The following is a 26,526-nucleotide window of genomic DNA, read 5'->3' on the forward strand; positions in this document are numbered from 1 at the left end:
TATTACCTGATTTTGATTCAGATTGGGTTGTCTCTGTCTTTTATTACCTGATTTTGATTTACATTGGGTTGTCTCTGTCTTTTATTACCTGATTTTGATTCAGATTGAGTTGCCTCTGTCTTTTATTACCTGATTTTGATTCAGATTGGGTTGTCTTTGTCTTTTATTACCTGATTTTGATTCAGATTGGGTTGTCTCTGTCTTTTATTACCTGATTTTGATTCAGATTGGGTTGTCTTTGTCTTTTATTACCTGATTTTGATTTACATTGGATTGTCTGTGTCTTTTATTACCTGATTTTGATTCAGATTGGGTTGCTTCTGTCTTTTATTACCTGATTTTGATTCAGATTGGGTTGTCTTTGTCTTTTATTACCTGATTTTGATTCAGATTGGGTTGCCTCTGTCTTTTATTACCTGATTTTGATTAGATTGGGTTGTCTCTGTCTTTCATTATCTCATTTTGAGTCAGATTGGGTTGCCTCTGTCTTTCATTACCTGATTTTGATTCAGATTGCGTTGTCTCTGTCTTTTATTACCTGATTTTGATTCAGATTGGGTTGTCTGTGTCTTGTATTACCTGATTTTGATTCATATTGGGTTGTCTGTGTCTTTTATTACCTGATTTTGATTCAGATTGGGTTGCTTCTGTCTTTTATTACTTGATTTTGATTCAGATTGGGTTGCCTCTGTCTTTTATTACCTGATTTTGATTCAGATTGGGTTGTCTCTGTCTTTTATTACCTGATTTTGATTCAGATTGGGTTGCCTCTGTCTTTTAGTACCTGATTTTGATTCAGATTGGGTTGTCTTTGTCTTTTATTACCTGATTCTGATTCAGATTGGGTTGCCTCTGTCTTTTATTACCTGATTTTGATTAGATTGGGTTGTCTCTGTCTTTCATTATCTCATTTTGAGTCAGATTGGGTTGCCTCTGTCTTTCATTACCTGATTTTGATTCAGATTGGGTTGCCTCTGTCTTTTATTATCTGATTTTGATTCAGATTGGGTTGTCTCTGTCTTTTGTTACCTGATTTTGATTCAGATTGGGTTGTCTCTGTCTTTTATTACCTGATTTTGATTCAGATTGGGTTGTTTCTGTCTTTTATTACCTGATTTTGATTCAGATTGGGTTGCTTCTGTCTTTTATTACCTGATTTTGATTCAGATTGGGTTGCCTCTGTCTTTTATTACCTGATTTTGATTCAGATTGGGTTGCCTCTGTCTTTTATTACCTGATTTTGATTCAGATTGAGATGTCTCTTTCTTTCATTACCTGATTTTGATTCAGATTGGGTTGCCTCTGTCTTTTATTACCTGATTTTGATTCAGATTGGGTTGCCTCTGTCTTTTATTACCTGATATTGATTCAGATTGGGTTGCTTCTGTCTTTTATTACCTGATTTTGATTCAGATTGGGTTGCTTCTGTCTTTTATTACCTGATTTTGATTCAGATTGGGTTGTCTCTGTCTTTTATTACCTGATTTTGATTTACATTGGGTTGTCTCTGTCTTTTATTACCTGATTTTGATTCAGATTGGGTTGCCTCTGTCTTTTATTACCTGATTTTGATTCAGATTGGGTTGTCTCTGTCTTTCATTACCTGATTTTGATTCAGATTCGGTTTTCTCTGTCTTTTATTATCTGATTTTGATTCAAATTGGGTTGTCTCTGTCTTTTATTACCTGATTTTGATTCAGATTGGATTGCCTCTGTCTTTTATTACATGATTTTGATTCAGCTTGGGTTGCCTCTGTCTTTTATTACCTGATTTTGATTCAGATTGGGATGTCTCTTTCTTTCATTACCTGATTTTGATTCAGATTGGGTTGTCTCTGTCTTTTATTACCTGATTTTGATTCAGATTGGGTTGCCTCTGTCTTTTATTACCTGATTTTGATTCAGATTGGGATGTCTCTTTCTTTCATTACCTGATTTTGATTCAGATTGGGTTGCCTCTGTCTTTTATTACCTGATTTTGATTCAGATTGGGTTGTCTATGTCTTTTATTACCTGATTTTGATTCAGATTGGGTTGCTTCTGTCTTTTATTACCTGATTTTGATTCAGATTGGGTTGTCTTTGTCTTTTATTACCTGATTTTGATTTACATTGGGTTGTCTCTGTCTTTTATTACCGGATTTTGATTCAGATTGGGTTGCCTCTGTCTTTTTTTTACCTGATTTTGATTCAGATTGGGTTGTCTCTGTCTTTTATTACCTGATTTTGATTCAGATTGGGTTGTCTCTGTCTTTTATTACCTGATTTTGATTCAGATTGGGTTGTCTATGTCTTTTATTACCTGATTTTGATTCAGATTGGGTTGCCTCTGTCTTTCAATACCCGATTTTGATTCAGATTAGGTTGCCTCTGTCTTTTATTACCTCATTTAAATGTTTTATGCAGTTTCTCAAATATACAATAATTGAAGAGCAATGTGTTTCAATAAAATTGATAAAGTAAACAAAATATGGACTGGTTAAATAAAGCTTGATGTACTTCAAATCATTAATCATTATGTAACTGACTCAGAAACAGATGAGTAATTATTTGAAGTTTAATTTGTGTGTGTGTGTGTCATTATTGTGCCTTTTATACATTGATGCTGACTTTTGTAATTGTAGAATATTAGTTAGCAGTATATAACAAGCATGATCTAAGTAATATTAATGAAAAAAATGTTTTGTTTCTTGTGATTTTGCAAAAGCTTATCACACATTCCACTCATAACTATGATGTGTGTGTGAAATACAATGTTATATTCAGGTTGCATAATGATAGTTATAATATTAGAATTTTTGAGGGTTTCTGTGCATTATCGAAGCCAAGTTGTTGTTTCAGAACCAGATGCCAAAAGCAACTATTATCCATAGAAGCCCTCAAACAAGGTGCTTGTAATTTTATTATACTGAGTAAACCATCAAAAGAGATCGCTGAGCCATGGCTCTGATGCAATGAGTCATGATATTTGAATTGTGTGATGACATAACATTCAAAACATCATACGATATCATCACAGACTATACCATTCATTGAAGCTGGGTCTGAAAGATAACAGTCAGGACAACCTATGACTATTCAGTAAAGCACAACCTGAAAAGATAGCAGCCAAAACACCATATGACATCATCACATTTGATACCATTCCATTGAATCAGCGTCTGAACATAACAGTCAACACACCATATAACATCATCACGGTCAAGACCATTTCATTGAAGCAGGACCTGAAAAGATAACAGTCAACACACCATATAACATCATCACAGTCAAGACCATTTCATTGAAGCAGGACGCTAAAAGATAACAGTCAACACACCATATAACATCATCACAGTCAAGACCATTTCATTGAAGCAGGACCTGAAAAGATAACAGTCAACACACCATATAACATCATCACAGTCAAGACTATTTCATTGAAGCAGGACGCTAAAAGATAACAGTCAACACACCATATAACATCATCACAGTCAAGACTATTTCATTGAAGCAGGACGCTAAAAGATAACAGTCAACACACCATATAACATCATCACAGTCAAGACCATTTCATTGAAGCAGGACGCTAAAAGATAACAGTCAACACACCATATAACATCATCACAGTCAAGACTATTTCATTGAAGCAGGACCTGAAAAGATAACAGTCAACATACCATATGACATCATCACAGTCAAGACCATTTCATTGAAGCAGGACCTGAAAAGATAACAGTCAACATACCATATGACATCATCACAGTCAAGACCATTTCATTGAAGCAGGACCTGAAAAGATAACAGTCAACACACCATATAACATCATCACAGTCAAGACCATTTCATTGAAGCAGGACCTGAAAAGATAACAGTCAACATACCATATGACATCATCACAGTCAAGACTATTTCATTGAAGCAGGACGCTAAAAGATAACAGTCAACACACCATATAACATCATCACAGTCAAGACCATTTCATTGAAGCAGGACGCTAAAAGATAACAGTCAACATACCATACGATATCATCACAGTCAAGACCATTTCATTGAATCAGGACCAGAAAAGATAAAGCCAATTCAAACAAGATAACCATAATTTATCATGTAAATCAGTACAAGAGTCATTTGAGGTTCAATTGTTTCTTGACATTTTATCACCATCACATAATTGTTGGACAAAATCACAAATCAGAAGAGCGTTAGCAGCAGTGGCATCATAGATATTGTATTTTTGATGATTGACAAATAAAAATGTTTCTTTCTGTATTTTTTTAGTACAGTGCAACCCCGCTCTCATGTGAATTCGGATATAACGTAGTCGTGGCATGGCTCCCGAAATTTCATATATTCATTTGCACATGAAAAAATATTTTTTGTTCTAAGTTCATGAAATATTGTATAAAAAATTTATTATCATTATGGGGAAGAGATCACATATGAATTCAAATTTAATGTAATCGTGGCGTGGTTCCTGAAATTTTAAGTACAAGTAGGTGTATTTTTCTCATACGGGGAAAGAATATTTTTTTAAGTACAAGAAATAGTATGTAAAACATTTATTATCATTTTGGGCAAGAGTTTGCATATGAATTTTAATATAGTATGATCATGGTGAAGCTTCTGAAATTTAACAATATCACCAGGTTCTTGAAGTGTTATGCCAAAATAAACATTATTGGAAATGTTACTTATTACTGGTCCATCAGTAAAGCCAGTAAATCGTCTTTGTGATTGTCTTCAATTAATTCTGTAGATATCATTGCTCAAACGATAGCCAACATGTGTTTCTTCTTTAACTGCATACACAGCTAAGCAGCAGACAATGCGGTTGTTGATAAAAGATTCTCAGTTTAAAAACATCAAAAAATAAAAGCCACCAAGATGTTTTTTGGGCTTGGCGGTGTTATTAGACGCAACCAGTTGACCAGTAAATAATGAACACTTTATTAGCTGGATATTGAAAGTGTATGATATTGTAAATGTGTTCAGCTTAAAAAAAATTACAGAAGTGACTCGTGACCATTGCATGCCTACTGCACTTAGTTCTCTGGTTTTACATGGATATGGTGTTTGTTTATGAACTCGTTATTAATTTCCTTTTTTTATATAAATATATTTTACCATATTGGAAATGTGCAGTGGATATATGTACACGGAAACGCATATGAGAAAATGTTAGCAATATGAAATTTGTACAGACACTGTTCATAGACCCTGGAACGTAATGAACCGTACATGTGCTTTGTCTTTCTTAACATAATTTTGCTGTTAATTTTTCCCATTGAATTTAAAAACATAATGATGTGTGACAAAATTATTGAATAGTTTAAATATGTATGCAATTTTTGCAGTGGAATTACATATATTATGGATTAATTGCAAACCCTGACAGTATGATATCAGACGGCAAGTAAACAGAGTTGATACTCTGTTCATGCTGTATATTAGATGTTGAACTTAGACACAATGATCTGGGGAAAAAATTATTGAATATTGTAAATCTGTGTGCAATTTTTCATGGAATTACATGCATTATAAATGAACTGCATGCCATGATGGCATGATAGTAAACGGTGTTGATACCCTATTCATCATGTACATTAGATATATGTGCCAATGAGTTGTTCATGCTGTATGTTCTCTGAAAAAAGTAAAATACTGTAAAACCATGCATTAATGCAACCACAATATTAAAGTGATCCAATTTTTTGGACCCCATTTATCGCGTTATAGCAGGGTTCCACTGTAATACTAGCCTCCATAGCTTATTGACAGTGACATATTATGTGGATACTTTTAGTGCATACAATTTTTGACCAATGGAAGAGTGCTTTACAGATATTATGTGCAATACTGCATAGTATAATTATGTTACAATTCAGCTGATTATTTTATATATAACTTTCAGGCCAATGTCCAAACAAATGAGACATCTAGCAGAAGTGGAAACCCAGGCTATGTAGCAGGAAAGCCAATACTTGCAGGAACATTTGTGACAAATACTACAAATGGAGTGACATCATATCCTTTTTGCCATACTTACATTGGCGTGGTTAAATATGGGTGTCTTTTTCCCAGTAGCAATAGAAATATCATTGACATAATTAAAACTCATTGTCAAAACTAAATTCCCTCCCAAAACCAAATTTTATAATGATGAGTACATTTTTATGTAGGTCATAACTATGTAAAACAAAAAACACCACCAAAATCCACCCATACTGTCCAGTTTAGCTAGTCTTGCCACCAAAATCCACCCATACTGTCCAGTTTAGCTAGTCTTGCCACCAAAATCCACCCATACTGTCCAGTTTAGCTAGTCTTGCCACCAAAATCCACCCATACTGTCCAGTTTAGCTAGTCTTGCCACCAAAATCCATCCATACTGTCCAGTTTAGCTAGTCTTGCCACCAAAATCCACCCATACTGTCCAGTTTAGCTAGTCTTGCCACCAAAATCCACCCATACTGTCCAGTTTCGCTAGTCTTGCCACCAAAATCCACCCATACTGTCCAGTTTAGCTAGTCTTGCCACCAAAATCCATCCATACTGTCCAGTTTAGCTAGTCTTGCCACCAAAATCCACCCATACTGTCCAGTTTAGCTAGTCTTGCCACCAAAATCCACCCATACTGTCCAGTTTAGCTAGTCTTGCCACCATAATCCACCCATACTGTCCAGTTTAGCTAGTCTTACCACCAGAATCCACCCATACTGTCCAGTTTAGCTAGTCTTGCCACCATAATCCACCCATACTGTCCAGTTTAGCTAGTCTTACCACTAAAATCTAAATCTTTTTCTAGTTTTGCTTGTTTCATTTTAAAGAATGTTTAACACAGGAAATGGCATTGATTACAGTGAAAGATGATTTAATAATATATAAAAAACGAGACCAGCTTTCTTTATGTTGTAAATGTTCATTGTGTTCAGATGAATCTTATAGTTTCTTAATTGGGATTAATGCACTTCTTGAGGTAGAACATGTTTTAAGTGCAGTGCAAATCTTGTAGTGGCATTGGGTCAGTATAGGCGCTACACTTGGTTTTGCCAACGCTGCGATTTATTAATGATTGCTGTCTGTATCACTCAGACTTTTTCATAATGTTGTTTATGCAAAATACTGCAAATCACCTATTCTATCTACTTGTGATCTCATCTGCCATACAGAGTACACATATAATTGCCCCTTCTGTTTGGCTTTGGTATTTACAAAATATTTCTCATTCTTCATTAGGAGTTCCCCGGTCGAGTCATACCAAGTCTTACAAAAATGGTACTAACAGCTGCATTGCTTGGCACTCAGCATTAAGAGGTTGGTGTTAGGACTGGTCGGCCTGGTGTCAGGATAATGTGACTGGGTGGGACATCATGCTGCATGTCTGTGGCATGATGCTCCATTGCTAGACGTCACTATAAACTGTCACGCTGCAGACATAGCGATATGACTGAAAAATTGTTAAAGCTATGTTAAAAATCCAAATCACACACACACTCATTAGGAAGAACACAGAATCATGTGATGCTTTATCTTAATTTATGACTATTTTTAGTGAGGTAATGCAGCTTTACTTTAAAGTCTTTTGCTAAAAGTTAAAGCCAAATATGGTGGGCTATATCAAAGCAGAAATAGTTGAAAGATCCAAGTATGCACAAGCAGAGTTTCATCCTTGTTTGCTTATATCACACTGCTTGTAACTCTTCAACAGGTCAAAGTAGACAGTTATGATCCTTGACTCTAGTTACTCAGAAAATTGAGTTGGGTGCAAATAACAATCAATGGCTGACAATTGTCAAACCCTCTATGAACGGAGAATGTGTTAATGACTCAAATCAGCGTGTTTTAGTCAGATTCCGTGAGGACATGAGATCTGGATGTCTACTAAAGTATGTTCAACACACGTTTCGTTATTTGCCATGTAAAAACCAAGTACGGTACTCCCTCTATAATATTGCCACAGGAGCTATAAAAGTGTACCACTTTATACTGAGATAATCATATACTGAAGTATATTATAAATAATAGTATTATTATTAAATAAAATGGGATCTGTGAGCATTTTCAGCATTAGAAAAGGACTGTTATACTGGTATTGTGAGCAATTGTTGAATTCTATTAGTATAATGAATGTCTCAAGTATAAGATGTTGGTTCCTACTTTGTTTGGTTAAAAGTATTTCCACAAAATTGATGTCACAGGTGGTGCCTTGAGTTAAAACACCTTACTTAAGACTAAATATATTCCTTACTTTAGTTCTCTCAGAACTTGTTGATGCATGCATTATGTCTATGTAGATGTCTAATTTGTGTAGGCAGAGAGGCATACAAGACCTGTAATGTAAGCCTGTGTGAAAGGTGTTCAGATGTCACAAGCAACATTGATGAGGTCTTTCTGTGAATAACGCCTTGTCCACAAGTTTTCTTAAAGAACAGCCAAATATATTTTTTGAGTTTATATTGCCATTTGTGGTGACAAAATACCTGCATCTTTGCAGTAAACAAGCCCCCAAAAAATATGACACCTTAACATGGGGTGGTTGTTTGGATCTTTGCATTCCACTGTGGGACCCATTTCTCATCACTCTAGTACCAAACATATGCCCTTCTCTCTATAAAGAGTCTTTTTGAGGGGTTTTTATGTAGAGAATCTCAAATGGGTAATGATTTAATAATTTATGAAATGAATTGAATAATGTCCAGCTTTTGTGAGTCATGGTGAGCAAAATCTGGATATTGTTCCAATAGTTTCATAAATTTAATATTAAATTAATACCCATTTGACATTCTGTTTACGACATATTTGTTATTTTAATGAAATAGTTTAGAGAGAAAGAAGAAGGAATAATTCTGTTCATTCTGACACAGATGATGCACTTTTCAGTAGTTGCACATAAAAAATAATCCCAGATACACTTGTACTTCTACAACCATTAACATTTAAAAGTAGATTTTAGTTTTCAAATTATAAATCAAAGAGCAAAGGTTTTTCCAATAAATAGAACATTTTACACAGACATTGTACATCACAGAATGTACAGAATGTCCAGTGCATGTGATGTCACATAGTTTAATAGTAGATGACCCATGTTAACACTAAAGTATGTAAGTTTTGCTGCTAAACATTCCATTGTGGGGATATTCATGTAAAACAATGATTTCAGATTTATTGTATTTGTGGCCAGATATTCATATTATTTGATTTGGAATAATAGACTACAGTAGACATAGACAAATTTTTATTTAGAGTCGGAATTGCAACACATAAGAAACATTAGCTCTTTTGAGTTTTTTTATTGTGTAAAAATGTTGTGGCTGGAAAAAGTTCTGTCACTTGGGAGACCAGTTTATGTCCACATCCTTCTGTAAACAGGCATGGGGGGGGTATACTTGTAACATGGGGTCCATCTTATATACAAATGTGCTTTAAATGTTAACTTATAGAAGTAAATAATCTCACCTGTTTACAAAAGAATTGTAAGCCAACTCGACTATAACTTTTTAAAAAAAAAAAAACATTGTATAGCTTCAAAAAGCTTATTTATCTATGACCTTATAAGTCAGGGTGTATTTTGCAATCAGATCCATCTGATGGGTGATATGTCATCAGTGAATCAGAATTGCACTTTTGAAAAATAAACAAGAACAACTGGATAGGTAGGAATAATAATGACAAAACAGTTTAAAATATACTTGTATTATTGAGTGGAAATGTTACAAAGACAGTTTGTTGAAATTCAATTAATGATTGACATTTTAAATTTATTTATATGATAAATCTGTGAATTTATTTATAGATCACACCGTTCTATAAATAGAATGATCTGATCCCCAATATACTTAATATGTTAATTCTACTCACCCTACAAATAAATGATGATGTTGAGTCCACATTTTTGTGATTCACATTAACCAATACCAAATCTAATGTCTTCTGCCAGAAAGTCCAAGAATTCATCCTCATCTGATAATGTTCTGAAATCCTCCATTCTCATGTTGTCATTGTAAAATGTCATCTAGTCATCATAATTATTATCTGACTCCATTTCCTTGGCTTCACTGTCATATGCAGGTGCTTATGTACAGAAAGAGCTTGGGTTTTGTAAGTAACACTTTGAACATACATTATGTGAAATCGATTAAAGGCTGCAACTGAACATGTGTCAATTTTGTGGCAACATCACAAGGAGTTCAAATAACCATCCTCTGTTACTTGCCATGGAGCAGGTATTAAACTTGAGACTTGATCAAAGGGTTGTCATGTGGGAAAACATGCTAAGGGATTAAGATCAAACAGTCAGTGAAAGTTGTAGAATTCTGATTGGTACTGAACAGATACATGCACTATATTCGTGGCTTAATCAAAAGGATTGTCAACTTGAAAACAAAAGTGAGCACAGTCTTTGCATGCCAAAGGCTTATCAGGCGATGTGCATAGGCAGAAAACTTGGGAAATATCACTTTGCTATTAAACCTAACTTATGGAAAGGAAAATATGACTTCAATCAAAACTTGTATTGCATCAGACACTGACATTGGTTGTACAGCAGAACAAATATTAATACAATTACAATTGTTGCATGAAAAAAGAATCAATATACTCGTGAATAAACATTCATGGTAAACAGTGTTGATGAACGCTTTATTTTGTTGTGGGTAGTAATTTAATTTACCCCATAATAGTTTCAAATTATTAAATAAATAGATACAAGTATTGTTTAATGAATACTGTCATAATAAAATGGATAAATACAGTGCCTACCATATAATATGGGAACAGAGGCATGAAAACATAAAACTATTTGAATTGACAGTATAACTGCAGAACTCAAGGTTTTCCAACATTACCCCTAGATTTATCACATTCTTTTAATGTTGTGCTTGAAGACAGCTCTTATTTTGTATGAATCAAATTTTCAATAGAAAAGGTTCACTTTTAAGCAAGTATATATTGTAGCTTCTACTACATTGGCATGATACATTCAATAATATGTTAAAAGTACTGTTAAAACCAACAAAAACAAAACAAAACATCATGTCGTTACAGTATTTGTTATAAAATTTTGAAATCCTGTCATGTTTATGCATAAACAGATTGTGGTGTAATTAAAAAATGCTGCAGAAAACAAGAAATCGCAGGGAAGTTCGAGGGTCAAGGCAAAGTGCTAACATATATTTTAAAAAAACTCGAAGTGTTATTGAAGTTACAGGTGTTAACAGTCTTAACAACAGGACCAAGGCATTCATTAGATTAATTTCAGGTGTTTGAGTTATTGAAGTTTAAAACAATATGGCTTACCTGCAAAGTATGCAGATGTGGCAGAAAAATAGGAAGTGAATTTTTAGCCCACTGAATCAGAATGAAAATAATTATGCCGAAATTTATTGGGAATGATTGTATATTTAAAGCTATGGAAGTTTTAGAAGACCAGGAATCTAAAATTGGATGCTTTCGATACAGAATTGATAAAATATGTGGACGTTAAAACAAACAGAGACCTTTTGCAGTAGGGGAAAAAAAAGGCCTTAATAAAACCATTCAGTGTGGACACGTTTTAATCTGTTGCAAAGACATCTCATTGCAGTATACTCAATTCACAAAGCATTGTATATTTTGTACATACTACCATAACTTATTACAAAAAGTACAGGATAATTTGTGAATTTATCTTCACAGACTCAACTATACCACTGTGAACAGTACTGCCATCTGTTCTTCAATTCAGCAACTAATCTTTGATATCCTGGAGGCGAACCAACTATCCATGTATGTGCCAGTGTTTGGTAATGTGGATGTTTTCAAGGTTGGAGATTGGGTACAAATTATCAACAACCGTCCCAGTCAACAGAGTGTTGGTGGAGTAAGTCAGTAAAGCATAAATTAACAATTTGTACATCAAAAGTGTCAGTCTACTATAACAGCTGTTTTCTTGAGTGTTACTTTAAGAAACTAATTACAAGTGCAGACTGTTTTGATCTATGATTTGCAGAAAAGTATTATTGTATTGTTACAATAAATTAAAAGTATTATCGTGTATAGTTTCTTAATCAAATCAAATTGGTGAAATAAAAACAATAAAAGACATCCAAATCCTACTCACATGAGAGTTATGGGTCAGAATAGTGTCTGGTCAACTGGTTTTAATTGACCAGTTGAACACAATAAAGACAAAATTAATTTACCACAATAGTCATCACTGGTAATTAATTCTGATAAAGCAAAACTTAATGGTCATTATTTCATCTATTTAACCCTTTACCTCATAGAGCATAGTTACCATGTGCAGCACGCTATAGATAGAACACCTGTTACCTATTTGACTCCATATGCATAGGCCTGCCTGTTAACTGTTAAGCAATGTAGTGTATTTTACGTTTAACAGCAATTTTAACCATTTTACATTTTTGGTACACATCCTTTATGTGTGGAAAAATTTAAGAGTAAAGTCCGATTGTTATAGCTGTGTAATTATTTTTCACAGAAGAAGGTTTTATGTGCTTTAAAATCTTGAGAGAACTCATTCATCGTCAAGTCAGTGAGACTGCATGACCAGCTGTAGCTGGCATTTCTCATACTTGAAATTTACAAGTTTTTTTCTGCGTCTACATCACTTCGTCATCCGAATTTGATAATTTATAAAAACTAATTGCTGCCTACATCAATATCAGAGCCTTTACGTAGTTATTAAATCTTTCATAGTTTTGATTCTAATCGTGAAAACTTCATAAGTACTGAATGAAATCCGCGACCTCCATTTTGGAGAGTGGAGATTACAAACCACTTACTTTAAATAGCAGATATCGACCAGAGCATAAACAGTGACCACGTGATCTGACGTAATTGTCATTTGCAGAAACGAATGTAGTATTTAATAGGGGTTTTCCCTGAAGGTGGTGCTACGAAAACCTGCTTAAAATGGCTGATGTTTACAGCAGACGTCAAAAGGCGTTTCCATGCGAATGGAGTAGAGACGTCAAAAGGCGCTTCTATCCAATGCGAATGGAGTAGAGGTGTCCAAAGGTGCTTGCATGAGGTAAAGGGTTAACACAAGATTGATCTGTAAGAACAAGAATTTGTGATTTGTTTTCAAATATAAATTTTCCATGATATGAGCCCATGCTCAGTATAAATTTCCTTGTAGATTATTTTAGCAAATTTAATTTTAGGAGGCTTTGTAATCAATGATATTACTACCCCCACCCTACCCCTTTCTTTTCACAACATTTACTGGGTGGGGACTTTCAACTTAATCATAGGGGAAGTATATTCTATTTCTTTTCCATCAAAGTAATAATATAATGCGGCTTTTCATAAATTATCTGCATTCTTTCTTCCAGACCACTTGCAGGCTGGTGATGGGGATGAACGTGCAGGTTTTGTATGCAAATGTAGGATCCCTTGCCAACCCACAAGCCAAGATTCTTGGTGTTGCCTTCATCTATGACTCCAGCAGGGACCTGACCTACACAGTTCGTGCAATATTATTCTTTTTAGTTGTGAGATTGTCATTATATATTGTTATTTCACACATCTTTCCATGCATCTTGATTTGGTCATATCCCTCATTCCCTTGATCCTGCCCAAGAAATTTGCTGGCAAGATTGTGCAAAAGCTACATCTCCTAGTCAGCTGAAATTTTGCTAGCATCTTCGTATATATGTAGATGACATGAAAAGATTTTTAGTCCATTGCAGCCAAGTTTTTGGCACACATTTTTTAAATATATTGGACTTCAAATTCTTTTTAGCAAAATTAAGCAAAACCACATGAGATAGACAAATGAAATTTGATGGACATATTTGTATTTATATGTAAATGACCTGATTACATTTTCAGGCCATTACAACAGTTTTTCATTTTTTTTTAAACTTTAACTTTTGTAGCAAAAGATAAAAACATGTTAGCATGCTTAAGTAACACAATTTTTTATTGCAGACAAATGTAAATTTGTTAGGGATGATTGCATGCTCATGTAGATGATCTGAATAGGTTTTTATGCTATTATAGCATAAATTTTCAAATCTTTAATTATTTTTAGGCTTTTTGAACTCAGACCATTTGGTCTGCAGTGGGTCAGTTGGGGCATACATGTTTTCCAAACACAAATCTTGTTTGATAAATATTGCTAAAGTCTTGGCACATTTCTGTCCAAACTGTATATAGATTGTACAAAGATTCCAATGTTTTTGAGTTTTGATGATCTTAATTGAAAGGTCACTGGTGATTTTGTTATCTTCCTGACTAAGATGTAAAGGGATATGCCAGTAGTATTGTCCATCCATCTATAGATATGGTGGTTTCCACAACATAGCTCTAATTTACTGTGTTATTTTTTCTCAAATCTCGTGTGCATCATACTCATGGGTAAAGGCAGAAACCTATTGATTTTTGGAATTGTAGGTCCATTGTCAAGGTCATTGGGACTAAAAATGTGATTTTTCTTTCATGTGTGACAAGTCAAGTTTCCTTGGCCTGATTTTCATCAGACTTCATAGGTAGACTACACTTTGGCAGGTACAGCTTCTTATTGATTTTGAGGCCCAGAGGTGAAAGGTCATGGTCAGTGTAGCTGATATGGCATCTTTGATGGTTTCCTGGATCCAATTTTCTTCAAATTTCACTGGTAGTCTGCAGTTGTCAGAAGCATCTTCCATTTAATACTTGAGCCCAGAGGTCAGTGGTCAAGTACACAGGAGCTAAAATAGTCATTTTGGGTTCCACATGACAAGTCTGCTTGCATCAAGTTTCCCATGCCAATATTTTATCAGCTTTACTGTTACATTAAATATGAAGAAAGTGCAGCATCATATCAAGTCAGTGATCAATAGATCAAGGTCAAAGCCACTGACATCTAATTGCAAATTGCATATTGCAAAATTATGTTAATTTAATATTATTTGTAATATTTATGGTAAATCACGGTAGTGCTATCGATCTTATAGATAAGAACAGGTGTGAAATGACCTGTCACTTGTGTTAATCTGATTAGACTGCAGTTCATGATAAGTTAGGCAAGTGATTTAAGTTTGTAAAACAATTAAACTACTTTTTAGCTGGCAAAGCATGCAGAAAAGGACAAGAGTTTACACAAATGTAAATTTGGCCTTTCAAAAAGGCTGACTGGTGTAATGAAGAGCAAGCCATAACCAACATCTCATTATACAAGACAAAATTTAGTCAGTTGTAGTAAATGTGTAGATATGAATATGAGTGTCTAGCAGGGTTATTTATATAATGAAACATGTAAATATATTTTTTTAAAAATAAAATATTGATATAATGTGTAAAAAGAATTAAAAAAATAAAAAGTTCAGCACAAAATGGCCACTGTTTACTGACCAGTACAATGATTCTTACTGTCCAGCCGATTCAGATCAATACATAACTCACTTATAGGCTAAGCATCAAAATCTGTTGCTGTCATTGATGACCAGTCTAAATAAGAATCAGTAAAAATCAGGACTGTCATCCATATGTTATCATCAGTGACAGTATGAGATCTTAACCAACCTCTAAAGATGATGCTCTGGTATCCAAAGAACGGCCACCCATGAAATTATGTCTGCAAAAGAACAAGATCCAGTGGTGGAATGCTGGAATTGGATCAAATACATCCACATCAGTAGAATCAGCTAACAGCATTGTCATGGTCTTAGCTGGCATTCTGTTTCTATATTTGAAGTGAATTCTGTAACCTAGTTATTTTTATAACCTTGTTTATATTTGATAGTGTCTTGTTCATTTGTAGTAGTTCTAAAGGCATCCAAGTGATTTCACAAGTTGACTTTGGGAGTCGTAAATAGTATGTGTCATCAGACATCGCATAGATGCAGAAAGCAGGATAGTTATTGACTGGAGTTACAAGCATCTACTGAAAACAGACAAATTGTTAATTATTTCACCCAAATATGCAAGTGGTCATCAGAAACAAGACATTGTTATTTATAATTCACTATTTTTCTATTATTTTTTTAAATATCATAAATGTCTAATTTGTGGATTCCATTTATTTGATATGCCTGAAACACGCCTGGCCAGATGGACTGGCTACTCTCTTTTTGCCCCTGTCCACCCTGAAATTATCTGGCATTAAACCAGAGTGATGGCAGCAGTTTTGCAAACTGATGAAGGGGCATAGTGTTTATAAAAATGCTAATTTTGCAGTTCAAGCTGGAGCAATAGATATCAATTTTGATTGTTGTTCGGAGAAAAAAAATTCTTGTCACCAAAATTTATGGCTTGAGGAAGGAGGTTATTCTATACAGCAATACATTAAAATTGGAACCACATGATAAACAGTTAATTCACAGTCAGTGTACAGATTTATGTCATATAGTGTTTAGGGTAACACACACATTAAAAAAAAGATTAAAATAAGTTGCAAGAAAATGATAATATTAATTTCATGATCACTAGCAACTACCAACATACTTCTAAAAACTTGTAATTGAATTTTACAGGTTTTAGGTCTTTTTTTCAATTTACCTTGTAACACAGAATTAATTTTAAATTTTATAAGACAATTTTATTGAAAGTATTTAAGTAGTTACCTTTTATGAAAATCTTCAATTTAATTGATTCTGTTATACTGACTTACACCAATGGCATCTATCTCTAGGGAGCTAATCACTCAAATAAGGTAGCCAATTGCTCTCATTCACTTAGAAATAAAATCTGAGGTCTCTTCACATAGCTAGACTCACTTTTCAAGGTTAAAAGGCCAACAAAACCGTATATATAGTGACTATTATTAAATATACAAACTCTTTATATTAACAGAGTTGACAACATGATGTAGGCTTGAGATGGATCAATTCCTGAAAGCCAAACAATTTTATATACACATCGTTTTCTATATGCAGTATATTGATAGTGAAATATATCAAGGCAAAGTGAGATACATCATGAAAACTATTTGCTAGAATTTAGTATGTACACTTACCAATCACATTTAAAGGAGACTAGAAATCAAAATTTTCCTTTTACGTATGTAATTCTCTACAGATTTTAATTCGACTGCAATGTTTATAAATTAAATATCGTAAGCGGGTAGTGATTATATTGCGTGGAAGATACCACGATTCCGTAAATTGCCGAGTTTTTCCGAGTTTTGATGAGACGACAGATCACGTGGTACCGTGACGCTATACTAGCCAGTCCTCGAATACAAACATAAACATTGGCGAGCGAGGCAGACAGGAGACCACATTTGGGATGCACATTCAAAAGTTGAATCTGCAGTTTGATATAATAGTTTATGTACTGTACTGGTAAGTGCTGAAAGAAATTTGTTAGGCACAGGCCCCGGGCTGGTGACTTAAATAAACTAAAGTCCTGAATGAAATTCCACAAGCCCGGACAGTTCATACCTGTCAACTCTCAAGCCGGGAGAAAAACCTCCCGATTTTGGGAGTATTTCCTCATCTACATCCTGATCTCGTAATATCTCTCAATTTTGCGCAGCGAAGTCCCGATTATTACATTATGTCAGTCAATTTTCATTTGTCAGAAGAAAAAAAACCCAACCCAAACCATTTTTAAATATAACGTATGCAATCCACAGTCTAAACTGCCACACTGCTGACATCGTAGCGATATGAATGAAAAATTGTTAAAGCTACGTTAAAAATTCAAATCACACGCACACACGTCTAAACCCGGCACTGGACGAAATAATTAATATCATACAACAGTTTTTTTTCTTTCTTTTTTTCTTATCAGTAAATAGAACGTGAAGATTAAACATTATTCAAGTAAATTTCAGATTTTTTAAACAACTACAGCAGTACTATAGTAAAAAAAAATAATTAAAAGAATAAAATTGTCACCAATTAGCTTAAATGAATGATCACGTTGAAATTTTCTCTGCAAACAAAATCGCATCTCCATTTCCGCCAAGGAAACTCGGCCAGTTAACACCTGACATTCCTCTACCGTATATGAAAAGTTTAATTACCACGATTAAATTTCAAGGAATAAAACAAAATATACCATGCAGTATATGTGGCCCTAAAGCACTAATTCTGAATAAATATTTTATTCAGCAAACAGTGTTACATGCATTAAGACTTAAACCAAAGGAAATAAGGTGGGGCATAAAACTTGAGAAAAACAGTTGCCACATGTACGGTAACTTGTGACTGCAGATTTGAACTGTTAAAATGAAGTCCATGGCATCGTAAGTAACAACAAAATAGGCATCGTTTATTTAGTAATCAATTGCTGGTGCTTACACATACACACACTGTCGAACATGGTTTCTTTGAAGTATGTCCGAAGGGCAGTCGTTTTCACAAGATCAAGGCAAGGATAAGGATTCTGTTCATTAGTCACACCGGCTTTATTGTTTGCGTACTTGAATCAAAACTTCAGCTATTTTGCAATTTAGCCAGAACTGACCAGAATATGCAAAAGGGGCTTGTCATGGGGGAATAATAAGGCATATCACAGCGAGAAAAGGCATGTCAAATGGGCGGTCGCACATTGGGGCAAGGGGGGTGGGGTGTCAATAGTCCCCCCCCCCATTGTCAGACAGTTAATGTGAAACTTTGACCTTTTTTTAATCGCTGCTTTTTAAACTGCCCAAGGAATAGTTTTATTTCAGTTCCAATTAATACAGATTACCGTTTATGCATACTACATGTAAACAATGCATTTTTTTTTAAAAAAATTAATTTTTATAAGATTACTGAAAATTGCGTTTTCTCGAAACACGACAGGTTTAGATTCTTATTTTTAGCAAAGCTTCCATTTGATTAAAATCAAATCTAAATTTCACCTAGGACAGTGGTGATTTGATTTAGATTGTGCCATGTTAAGGCATGTATATCAACATCTTGAAAATACATTTACTCCTTTCACCAGCGCGATCAAAGTTTCCTCAGGCAAACAATTTTTGTTTCGACAAGCCTGACGGGCACCTCACTTTGAATACAGGATGGGCCGGAACTAAAACCAGAAGGGTCCAGGGTGTCGGGCTATCAGATTTGTTTTTAGCACTGCTGTTTTAGATAAAAGGTATGTGGATTGATTGTTGCATTTTGTGGTCACTTACTCGTCCTTCTGCTTATTTTCGTAACTCACACGTTTAACTCTTTTCCCAGGATTTAAAATGTCCAAAGGTATGTCTGGAACAGCGCCAACTTTTAGTCTAGGCCTAGCATTTGCGTATCTTTGAGCTGCTATTTTTTCATGATCCCTCTCGTAACATTCCTTTGAGAAATGTAACGAGCACATAGTGCTATATGGTGTTGCTTTGAACTCGACTCGTTTGTAATAATGTACCCATTCTTTCATGATGCCTTTATCTTTCGAAAAAGAAAAAAAAAATATGTCCACAGGCTTTTCTTAATGTTCTATTACACCCGTAAGCAACGCAAAATGGTATTGTCTTTTACTCTGGCAACTCCCACTTGGGTTGCTGGAGTCGCTACTATGACGTCACATTCCGAAAGTAACCGAATAGGCGCGGAAATTTTGCATACGAGGTCACGGAAATTCAGCTCCTAGAAGATAGGCCAATATTTAAATATTGGCATTACGGTCGCAGATGATACTTCAGAATAAGGTTTTCTGCTATAGTACTTTTATTATTATTCTATATTTCCATTGGTTTCTGGTCTCCTTTAATAGCAAACTTTGTAAGGAAGTTTCATGCAAGAAAGAAAGATAGAAAAAAATGTAAAGCTAGAATGGTAACAGGTTACATGGGTAATAAGTTGATCATATCTCTCAGCTATAAATAGTACAATCAGAAGATCAAATTATATATATATATATATATATATATATATATATATATATATATATATACCACTATACCACGTACATTAAAAAAACCCATGTCATTTAAAGTATTGGTATAAAGCAATTTGATATACCAATACTATTGGTATATCAAATTGTGATCCGCCCAAGGCACAATACACATATATAAATATTCTAGCGAACATCTGCAGCTGATTCTAGATCATTGTGAATTTTCACACATTAATCATCAGTGACATATCAAAATAACGATAAAAAGTATTAATAATCCTCGTTTTCTAAATGAATTTAATATGGTACAGATTTTCATCACAATCCTTTCTGATTTCTTTTCCCCCCTCCCCTCTCATACATAAAGGACAAATTACGCAGAAATGAGGAGTGAGAGAGAAAAGGAATTTGGGCTGGATTTAAACCTTGAAATAGAAATTACACAAAGTAACCTACAAGAATATGGTTCGTCGTAACGATACACATGCACTTTCCTTGGGATTGATCTACAGAGTTTATCAATGACACAAAGTTGCAAACCATGTTGATATTATACAGTAAATTCCTCGGTTACGCGGTACACAGACTGTGATGTATTTAATGTTTTGGTTTTGTTTTTTCTTAAACATACTATAATGTTCTAAAAATTGATTATTATTAATTAAATATGAAAATGTCCAAATGCCTTTCTCTCTCTCTCAACCATCACAGCAAGATACAGGCTAAAATCTATGAAATGACAAACATAGGGGATTTTAGTTTGTGTCATTCCACGATATCTCTGGACTTATGAATGATGGTAAAAGTTAAGTCAAACTGACCAAAGGATGAGAGAGAGAGAGAGAGATTTAAAGTCAAACAGATCAGAGAGAGAGAGATAGTTTTGTGTTGGTGGTACTGTTAAAGTCAAACCTCCCTGAGAGAGTTTTAAAGTCTTAATTCAAACCGACCAGAGAGAGAGAGAGTTTATGGTCGATGGTGCTGTTACTAAAGCAGAATAATAACTTAGATCAACTGTAAACATATTAAAATAATTTAATTACCTCTTATTGGTTCGTCATTTCACTTATATTCTATTCCACATTAATTTCCATGAGTCGGTAGGTGAATGGCTTAGCGTTCATGTGAATGGCATAGCTAACCATGTGTTTGTAGTGATCTACTTCTATTATTAAAACCGTCTTTGTTTAAATCATAAGTGTGTATTATATTGATTTAATCAATGTGAAGAAAAATAGAAACTAAGAAAAGAAAACAATCAATTTATCAATATGCAAAGGTGATTGTGAACAGCCACAAAAGGCATAGAACTATATTTTTAGCAGACACACTTGGGGATGTGAGTTCATTCACTAGGTCCATACACAGCTGTCTGTAGTAAATCTTAACTCCGTTCAAAGGGTTAGTATATAAATTTGTGATATAAATAAAATATATGTACAGTATATATGTTGTATCAATGATAAACTGCAAGATGTATAAATTTGTCGTTAAAAGGAAACTTGGCAAGCCTTGTTACTTTTAATGAAAAATGTATCCATCTTGCCATATATCATTGATACGGCGTACATATATATGTGTGTATGTGTGTGTGTGTGTGTGTATGTATGTGCTTTGACAATATTAGTGGTTTTTTTTTGTTTCATGGAAGAATTTCACCGACAGGATTTTCTACATAAAGATACAAATATTCAATGCTGTTTTCTCTTTCCAGTGTGTTGGGGCCTTCTGTCAATCTGGAAATCAAGGCCTGACACAGTCTTTTGAAATCAGCCAGACCGTCTCTTTTGTTGATGTCTCACAACCAGCGATCAAATATGTTGGAGAACCTCCAATTTTTATTACAAGGATTCCCAATGATTTCTTCTACCCATTTGTGTTTTACTCTAGTGCTGCAAGCTCTCCTGTCATAGGTGTATTTAGGATAATAAATTTCTTGATGACAGTAATGGCAATTTTTGCATTTACTTTCTCTTGATTATCTCATCAATTTTAACTCTGTAGAAACAAGAATGATTCATGAATTACATGTTAGGAAAAATAAGTACAATGTGATATGTAAGTGAATGGATTAAAGAGATGGTAAGTGTATACATTGAAGGCAGCACAAGTATTTTAATTATCAACAACTTTTTAAGAATTATTTTGATTTTTAGTGAAAATTCTTACTTCTTAATTATACTGACAAAATTCCAGAAAAACAGATTTATATAGGATAAAAGATTGAAGACGAGTTCTCTACGTGGACAAAATTACTCAAACACCAGAATAATAGACAGTCCATAGAATGTAGTTTGTCAGTTTAAAAAACAGTGTATGAAAAGGAACCAGTCAGTCAGACTGTAATTAGGTGAATAATCACATCAGTGTTGAAGAGTATTTTCAAGGACTAATGTTTATGGTTATTGTTATGACCAAAAATGTTTAAGGTACTGAAGGTTCTGGAATTGGAGAAATGGATTTATCATTGATTGAATGTAATGTAAATATATATTACTGCAGGTTATAGGCTTCAAAAGGAACTAATTTCCTGTGGCACATAAATAAGAGAAGGTCCAACCAGCTGGCAGTTGGTAATTTTATTAATGGACTGTTGAAGCATCTATCTTATTGATCATTATGTAAAATTATACATACCTTAAATCTCCTAATAAAAACATTTTTAAAGTAGTCCTTTGTCTTTGAGCTGAAAGAGCTGTTTAATACAGGTTTCACAATTCCCTGCTTTGGTAACATCGATACAAGTTATTCATTATTACATTACATTGATGTATGAGATCATTCATTACCTTTGTATTGTAACACTATAAATTTTAGAAGAGACTGGATGTAAAACGATGTGGTTGCAACTACTGTCTCTTATTAAATAATAAAGGTTTATACAGTTCTAACAACTGCAATATAGTCAAGCCATGCTGGCTTTGTTTAGTGGAAGACGTGTGATCTCAATAGTTGGCATACTGAACAAATTCAACAAGTACCCCCTTTGTGTGTATTTGGTAAGAGGAGTCTGTCAATAATATCAAATTTAAACTACTTCAGCTATTAGTTTATGGACAATTAGAGACAGCTTACTTTAACATGTATTCTTTTCTTTAATAACAATTAGTGACAGCTTACTCTTTAATGTAATGACAATTAGTGACAGCATACTTTTTCCCATACATTTATAAGTAATGACCCTTACTTGGGGATAGATAGTCATCTAAAAGAAGAACAAACCATACATTTTTAGTGATTTGTTTGTTTGGACCCTTAATTATATAAAAATATAAATTTGTCAAAAAGTTAAATACTTCAGCATTTCACAAACAATCTTCCATTATGTTTAGAAAAATTACTATAAGATAAAAATCGTACAGTAGATCATTGTATTATTCCCATAATTTGTCAGTCTCCTCTTTTACACAATTTTGCCAAATTTTATTTAAAAATTTCTTTTATAATAAGCACACTCTCCACTTTTAGAACCAGATAGCAAAGTGCACCTTATACCACACAAGCTTGGTTACAAGTCAGCTTGTGAATGCAGATTTTCACACACATTGATGCTGTAGAGGGGAAGGATGAAAAGCATGACTCGTATAGTTGCTACTTTCTCTATTGATGTAGGTAGGCATCATTGATCTCCTTTCCTAGATCCTATACATGGGATCACATTCTGGTCATAAAAAAGAACAGTCCTTTATACAGCCATCATTCTATCCTCAATCTATTGCAGCTTCAGTCTATAATGCTGCAGTTCATAATATACTATGTAGTCAGCACAGTTTCATGGGTCTGTTCTTCAACACCATCCCTGCCCAATAAGGCAGCCACATAATCCATGAAAATTATTACACCATCGAAAATGAGTTCATTCAGTGTATTTAGAAAAACTATGACCTGTAAGATTCTATGTTTGTAATGCATTAGCAAGGCTACATTTTAAACATACAAGGTACATGTGAAAGGAAGTTGTTAACACAAAATCTACTGGGTTTTTTTTTGTCACTCTAAATTCTACTGACCTATTATAGATAATTCAAATTTTACACCCCTACCATGCAAACAAATGGTAAAGATAATTACCTTATTTAAACATAGATAACCCTGTGCTTGTTCAATTAGCCCTTTGCCATTTTGAAAAATTGTGGCAAATACTTGCAACTGATAATCTGTCTCATACTTTTTTTTTTACCAATTTATTGGGTTGGCCATCTGGTCTTGTAAAGGAGTAAATATTCTACATTTCAAGGTATCCTAAGTAATCAACACGTGCAGTTTTGGTCCTATCAAAAGTACATTTGCATGTACCTATTCAAAACTTCCACCTATTTAAAATCACCTTGAAAATGTTTTTCTTACATCTGTGACTTGTGGATGTTCCAGTAAAACATACACAAGATCCAGGGAAGGCACGTTGAAATTTGGATTGTCAACCATAGATACCATTCACATTTTTAAAAACGATTTTTATTGAAATTTAAGATTAGTTTAGTACCCAAGCCTTTTTTAAAAACCTACCTTCCTTGGGTACCATACATGTTTAATTTGTCTAATTACAGAAATTGTGTAAACAATATTTGCAATTGAATCTCAAGAATTTCAACATCCTCAATTACATGTGGGGCCAACTACCTTTACTCAGATTGCAAAGCAGTGGAGGTATATTTCTTTAAACAGGCCCATGTAGCTGTTAAATAATTTTGTGTTGGATATCAGTGACATAAGTATACAGCTATTTCTTGTGTATTTGATTATATTTAAAAAGTTTTTGTTATAATCCATACTTTTTGCTAGTATTTGCATTCCAGTCATGTTGTATCATGTATATCTGAGTGAATGTACCCATTTTACCACATTTCTCTGTAATATGAAATCAATACAATAGATTATGATAGTAAAAATCTGAATTCTTGCTGCTTTGTCTAATGAAAGTGATTGTCCAATGAAACATTTCTATTTTGCAATTGTGCTGAAGATATCTGGACATTGATGATAAATGATATTAGTATAAATGTTTGTGGACACTTGAATTTTAACCCTTTTCACTGATGTATCATCAGAACCGTAACCATTGCTATTGTTGAGCAAGGTCTGATAGTAAAATTCACTGGAAAGGTGGGTTGGGGGGGGGGGGGTAGAAGTTGTAGGGAAAATAATTGCAATAAACATAAAGTCCATAGTCAAATTACATTTAAAGTAAATGTTAGGACACCAACAAGACATGCTGGATTAAAAAAATAATACTGTCCTTCATTTAAAACTTTCTTCTTACCAGTGTATGTGTAAAGCAGAATTAACTTATAGTGTGTGTTTTTGATGCCAAAATGTTGTTGATTTTATTTAGTAAGCATCATAAATTAACCCAATTTCATTCTGGACAAAATATAGAAAAGACCTAAACATGTTTGTTTCAAAAAGTGGGGGAACTCTTAATGTAGGTTTCTATCATAAAGATCATGTACAAGATGGAATCCATATATTTTTATCCCATTTTGATCTGAATTGTAATATAGGTTTGTATGATCATGATGTTCTTGGACTAGCTGGAATCCATATATTTTTATCCAGTTTTGATCTGACTTGGAATATAGGTTTGTATCACGATGATCTTGGACAAAATACATGAGCATGATCAGTGTATAATAATGAGGTGGTCTTGTATCTGATTACCACTATTTCTGGTTGATTGCTCAAACTTGGAATACAAGCTTATATCCTCACAATTTTAGAACAGTTCTGTAATGAGCTAGTGCTATATTTATTAATGAGGTGATTGTGCATTTTAGCTTGTTACCAGTCTAGACTGTATTTCTATTCAAATTTTATCAAATAGTAAAAAGGCTTACAACAAGATATGATTCTTATTGTATGTCAAATTTAGACATTAATTAATTGCTCTTGTATCTGATCGACTGACCTTATTACCACTCAGGGGACTATTTCGGACTCACTTTGACCAAACTAGATAAAAGGGATAAAATCATAAAGACGCTGATCAAGTTTTATTATGAAAGATATGTTTTGTACCATCATAATCTTGGATGAGTTTAATTATGAATAACAGCAAATATTAATGTCTTTGAAAATAACAAATAAAAGCAACATGATCTATTGGTTGGGAGTGTTGTGTTTGCACAATGGTCCATAAGCCAGCTTACTGAAATGGTCAACTTTCACATAAGCCAGTTGATCTAGATCAGGTTCAGTTATACCTCTTCTTTAATGTGTCTTCTTTAATGTGATGGATTTCCTTAGATTATCAAGAGTACATATTTTTAACAACTTCCATTCTTAAGTTTATTTTCATATGGAACACCTTTAAATCTACATGATGGAAATGTATGCCCTGTAATGGATGAATGTGAAATATTGAGCACATTTTCCTTATACTCTTTCCGTCCACACACACAGTCACAAAATCGTGAACAGATGTATTTTAATTGAATTACATGTGTATATAGATATACTTTATTTAATAAATTGTGAATATATTTCAAATATTTAATGTACATTCTGTACTTTTATAAAGTATAAAAACTGGTTCATGTGTAATTTTTGTGAGTTTGTTTTTCATAATACACTAATCTGCCCAACATTGCTCTTTTTTTATTGCATTATTTTCTTCATTTCTTCTCTGGAAGCTGTGCTAGCCCAGGACTAACTAGTTAGGAGTATTGGATCTGCAGTTCAAATGTCATGTTTTGATACCTATCCAGCCCAGACCAGCTTGGCGGATTTTGTGTCTTAGGGAGAGGCACATAAGTTTCATATTCTCTGGATGATATAACTATTTATAGTGTTC

General features: G+C 33.9%; 1 protein-coding gene across 1 annotated transcript in view; it reads left to right on the forward strand.

The window, feature by feature from the left end:
* Positions 1 to 26,276, forward strand: part of LOC149785806 (tectonic-3-like) — a 68,569-nt gene extending 42,293 nt beyond the window's left edge. Inside the window, exons 10-14 of the mRNA XM_089979742.1 lie at positions 5,893 to 6,004; positions 7,726 to 7,867; positions 11,655 to 11,838; positions 13,316 to 13,447; positions 21,451 to 26,276. Coding sequence (XP_089835868.1) covers positions 5,893 to 6,004; positions 7,726 to 7,867; positions 11,655 to 11,838; positions 13,316 to 13,447; positions 21,451 to 21,714 — 834 coding nt within the window. The 3' untranslated portion in view covers positions 21,715 to 26,276. The remainder of the gene's footprint in view (positions 1 to 5,892; positions 6,005 to 7,725; positions 7,868 to 11,654; positions 11,839 to 13,315; positions 13,448 to 21,450) is intronic.
* The last annotated feature ends 250 nt before the right edge of the window (positions 26,277 to 26,526 follow it).

This window comes from Sinohyriopsis cumingii, chromosome 13 (genome assembly GCF_028554795.1).
Source record: "Sinohyriopsis cumingii isolate HCF-2022 chromosome 13, ASM2855479v2, whole genome shotgun sequence".
NCBI classification, from domain to species: domain Eukaryota; kingdom Metazoa; phylum Mollusca; class Bivalvia; order Unionida; family Unionidae; genus Sinohyriopsis; species Sinohyriopsis cumingii.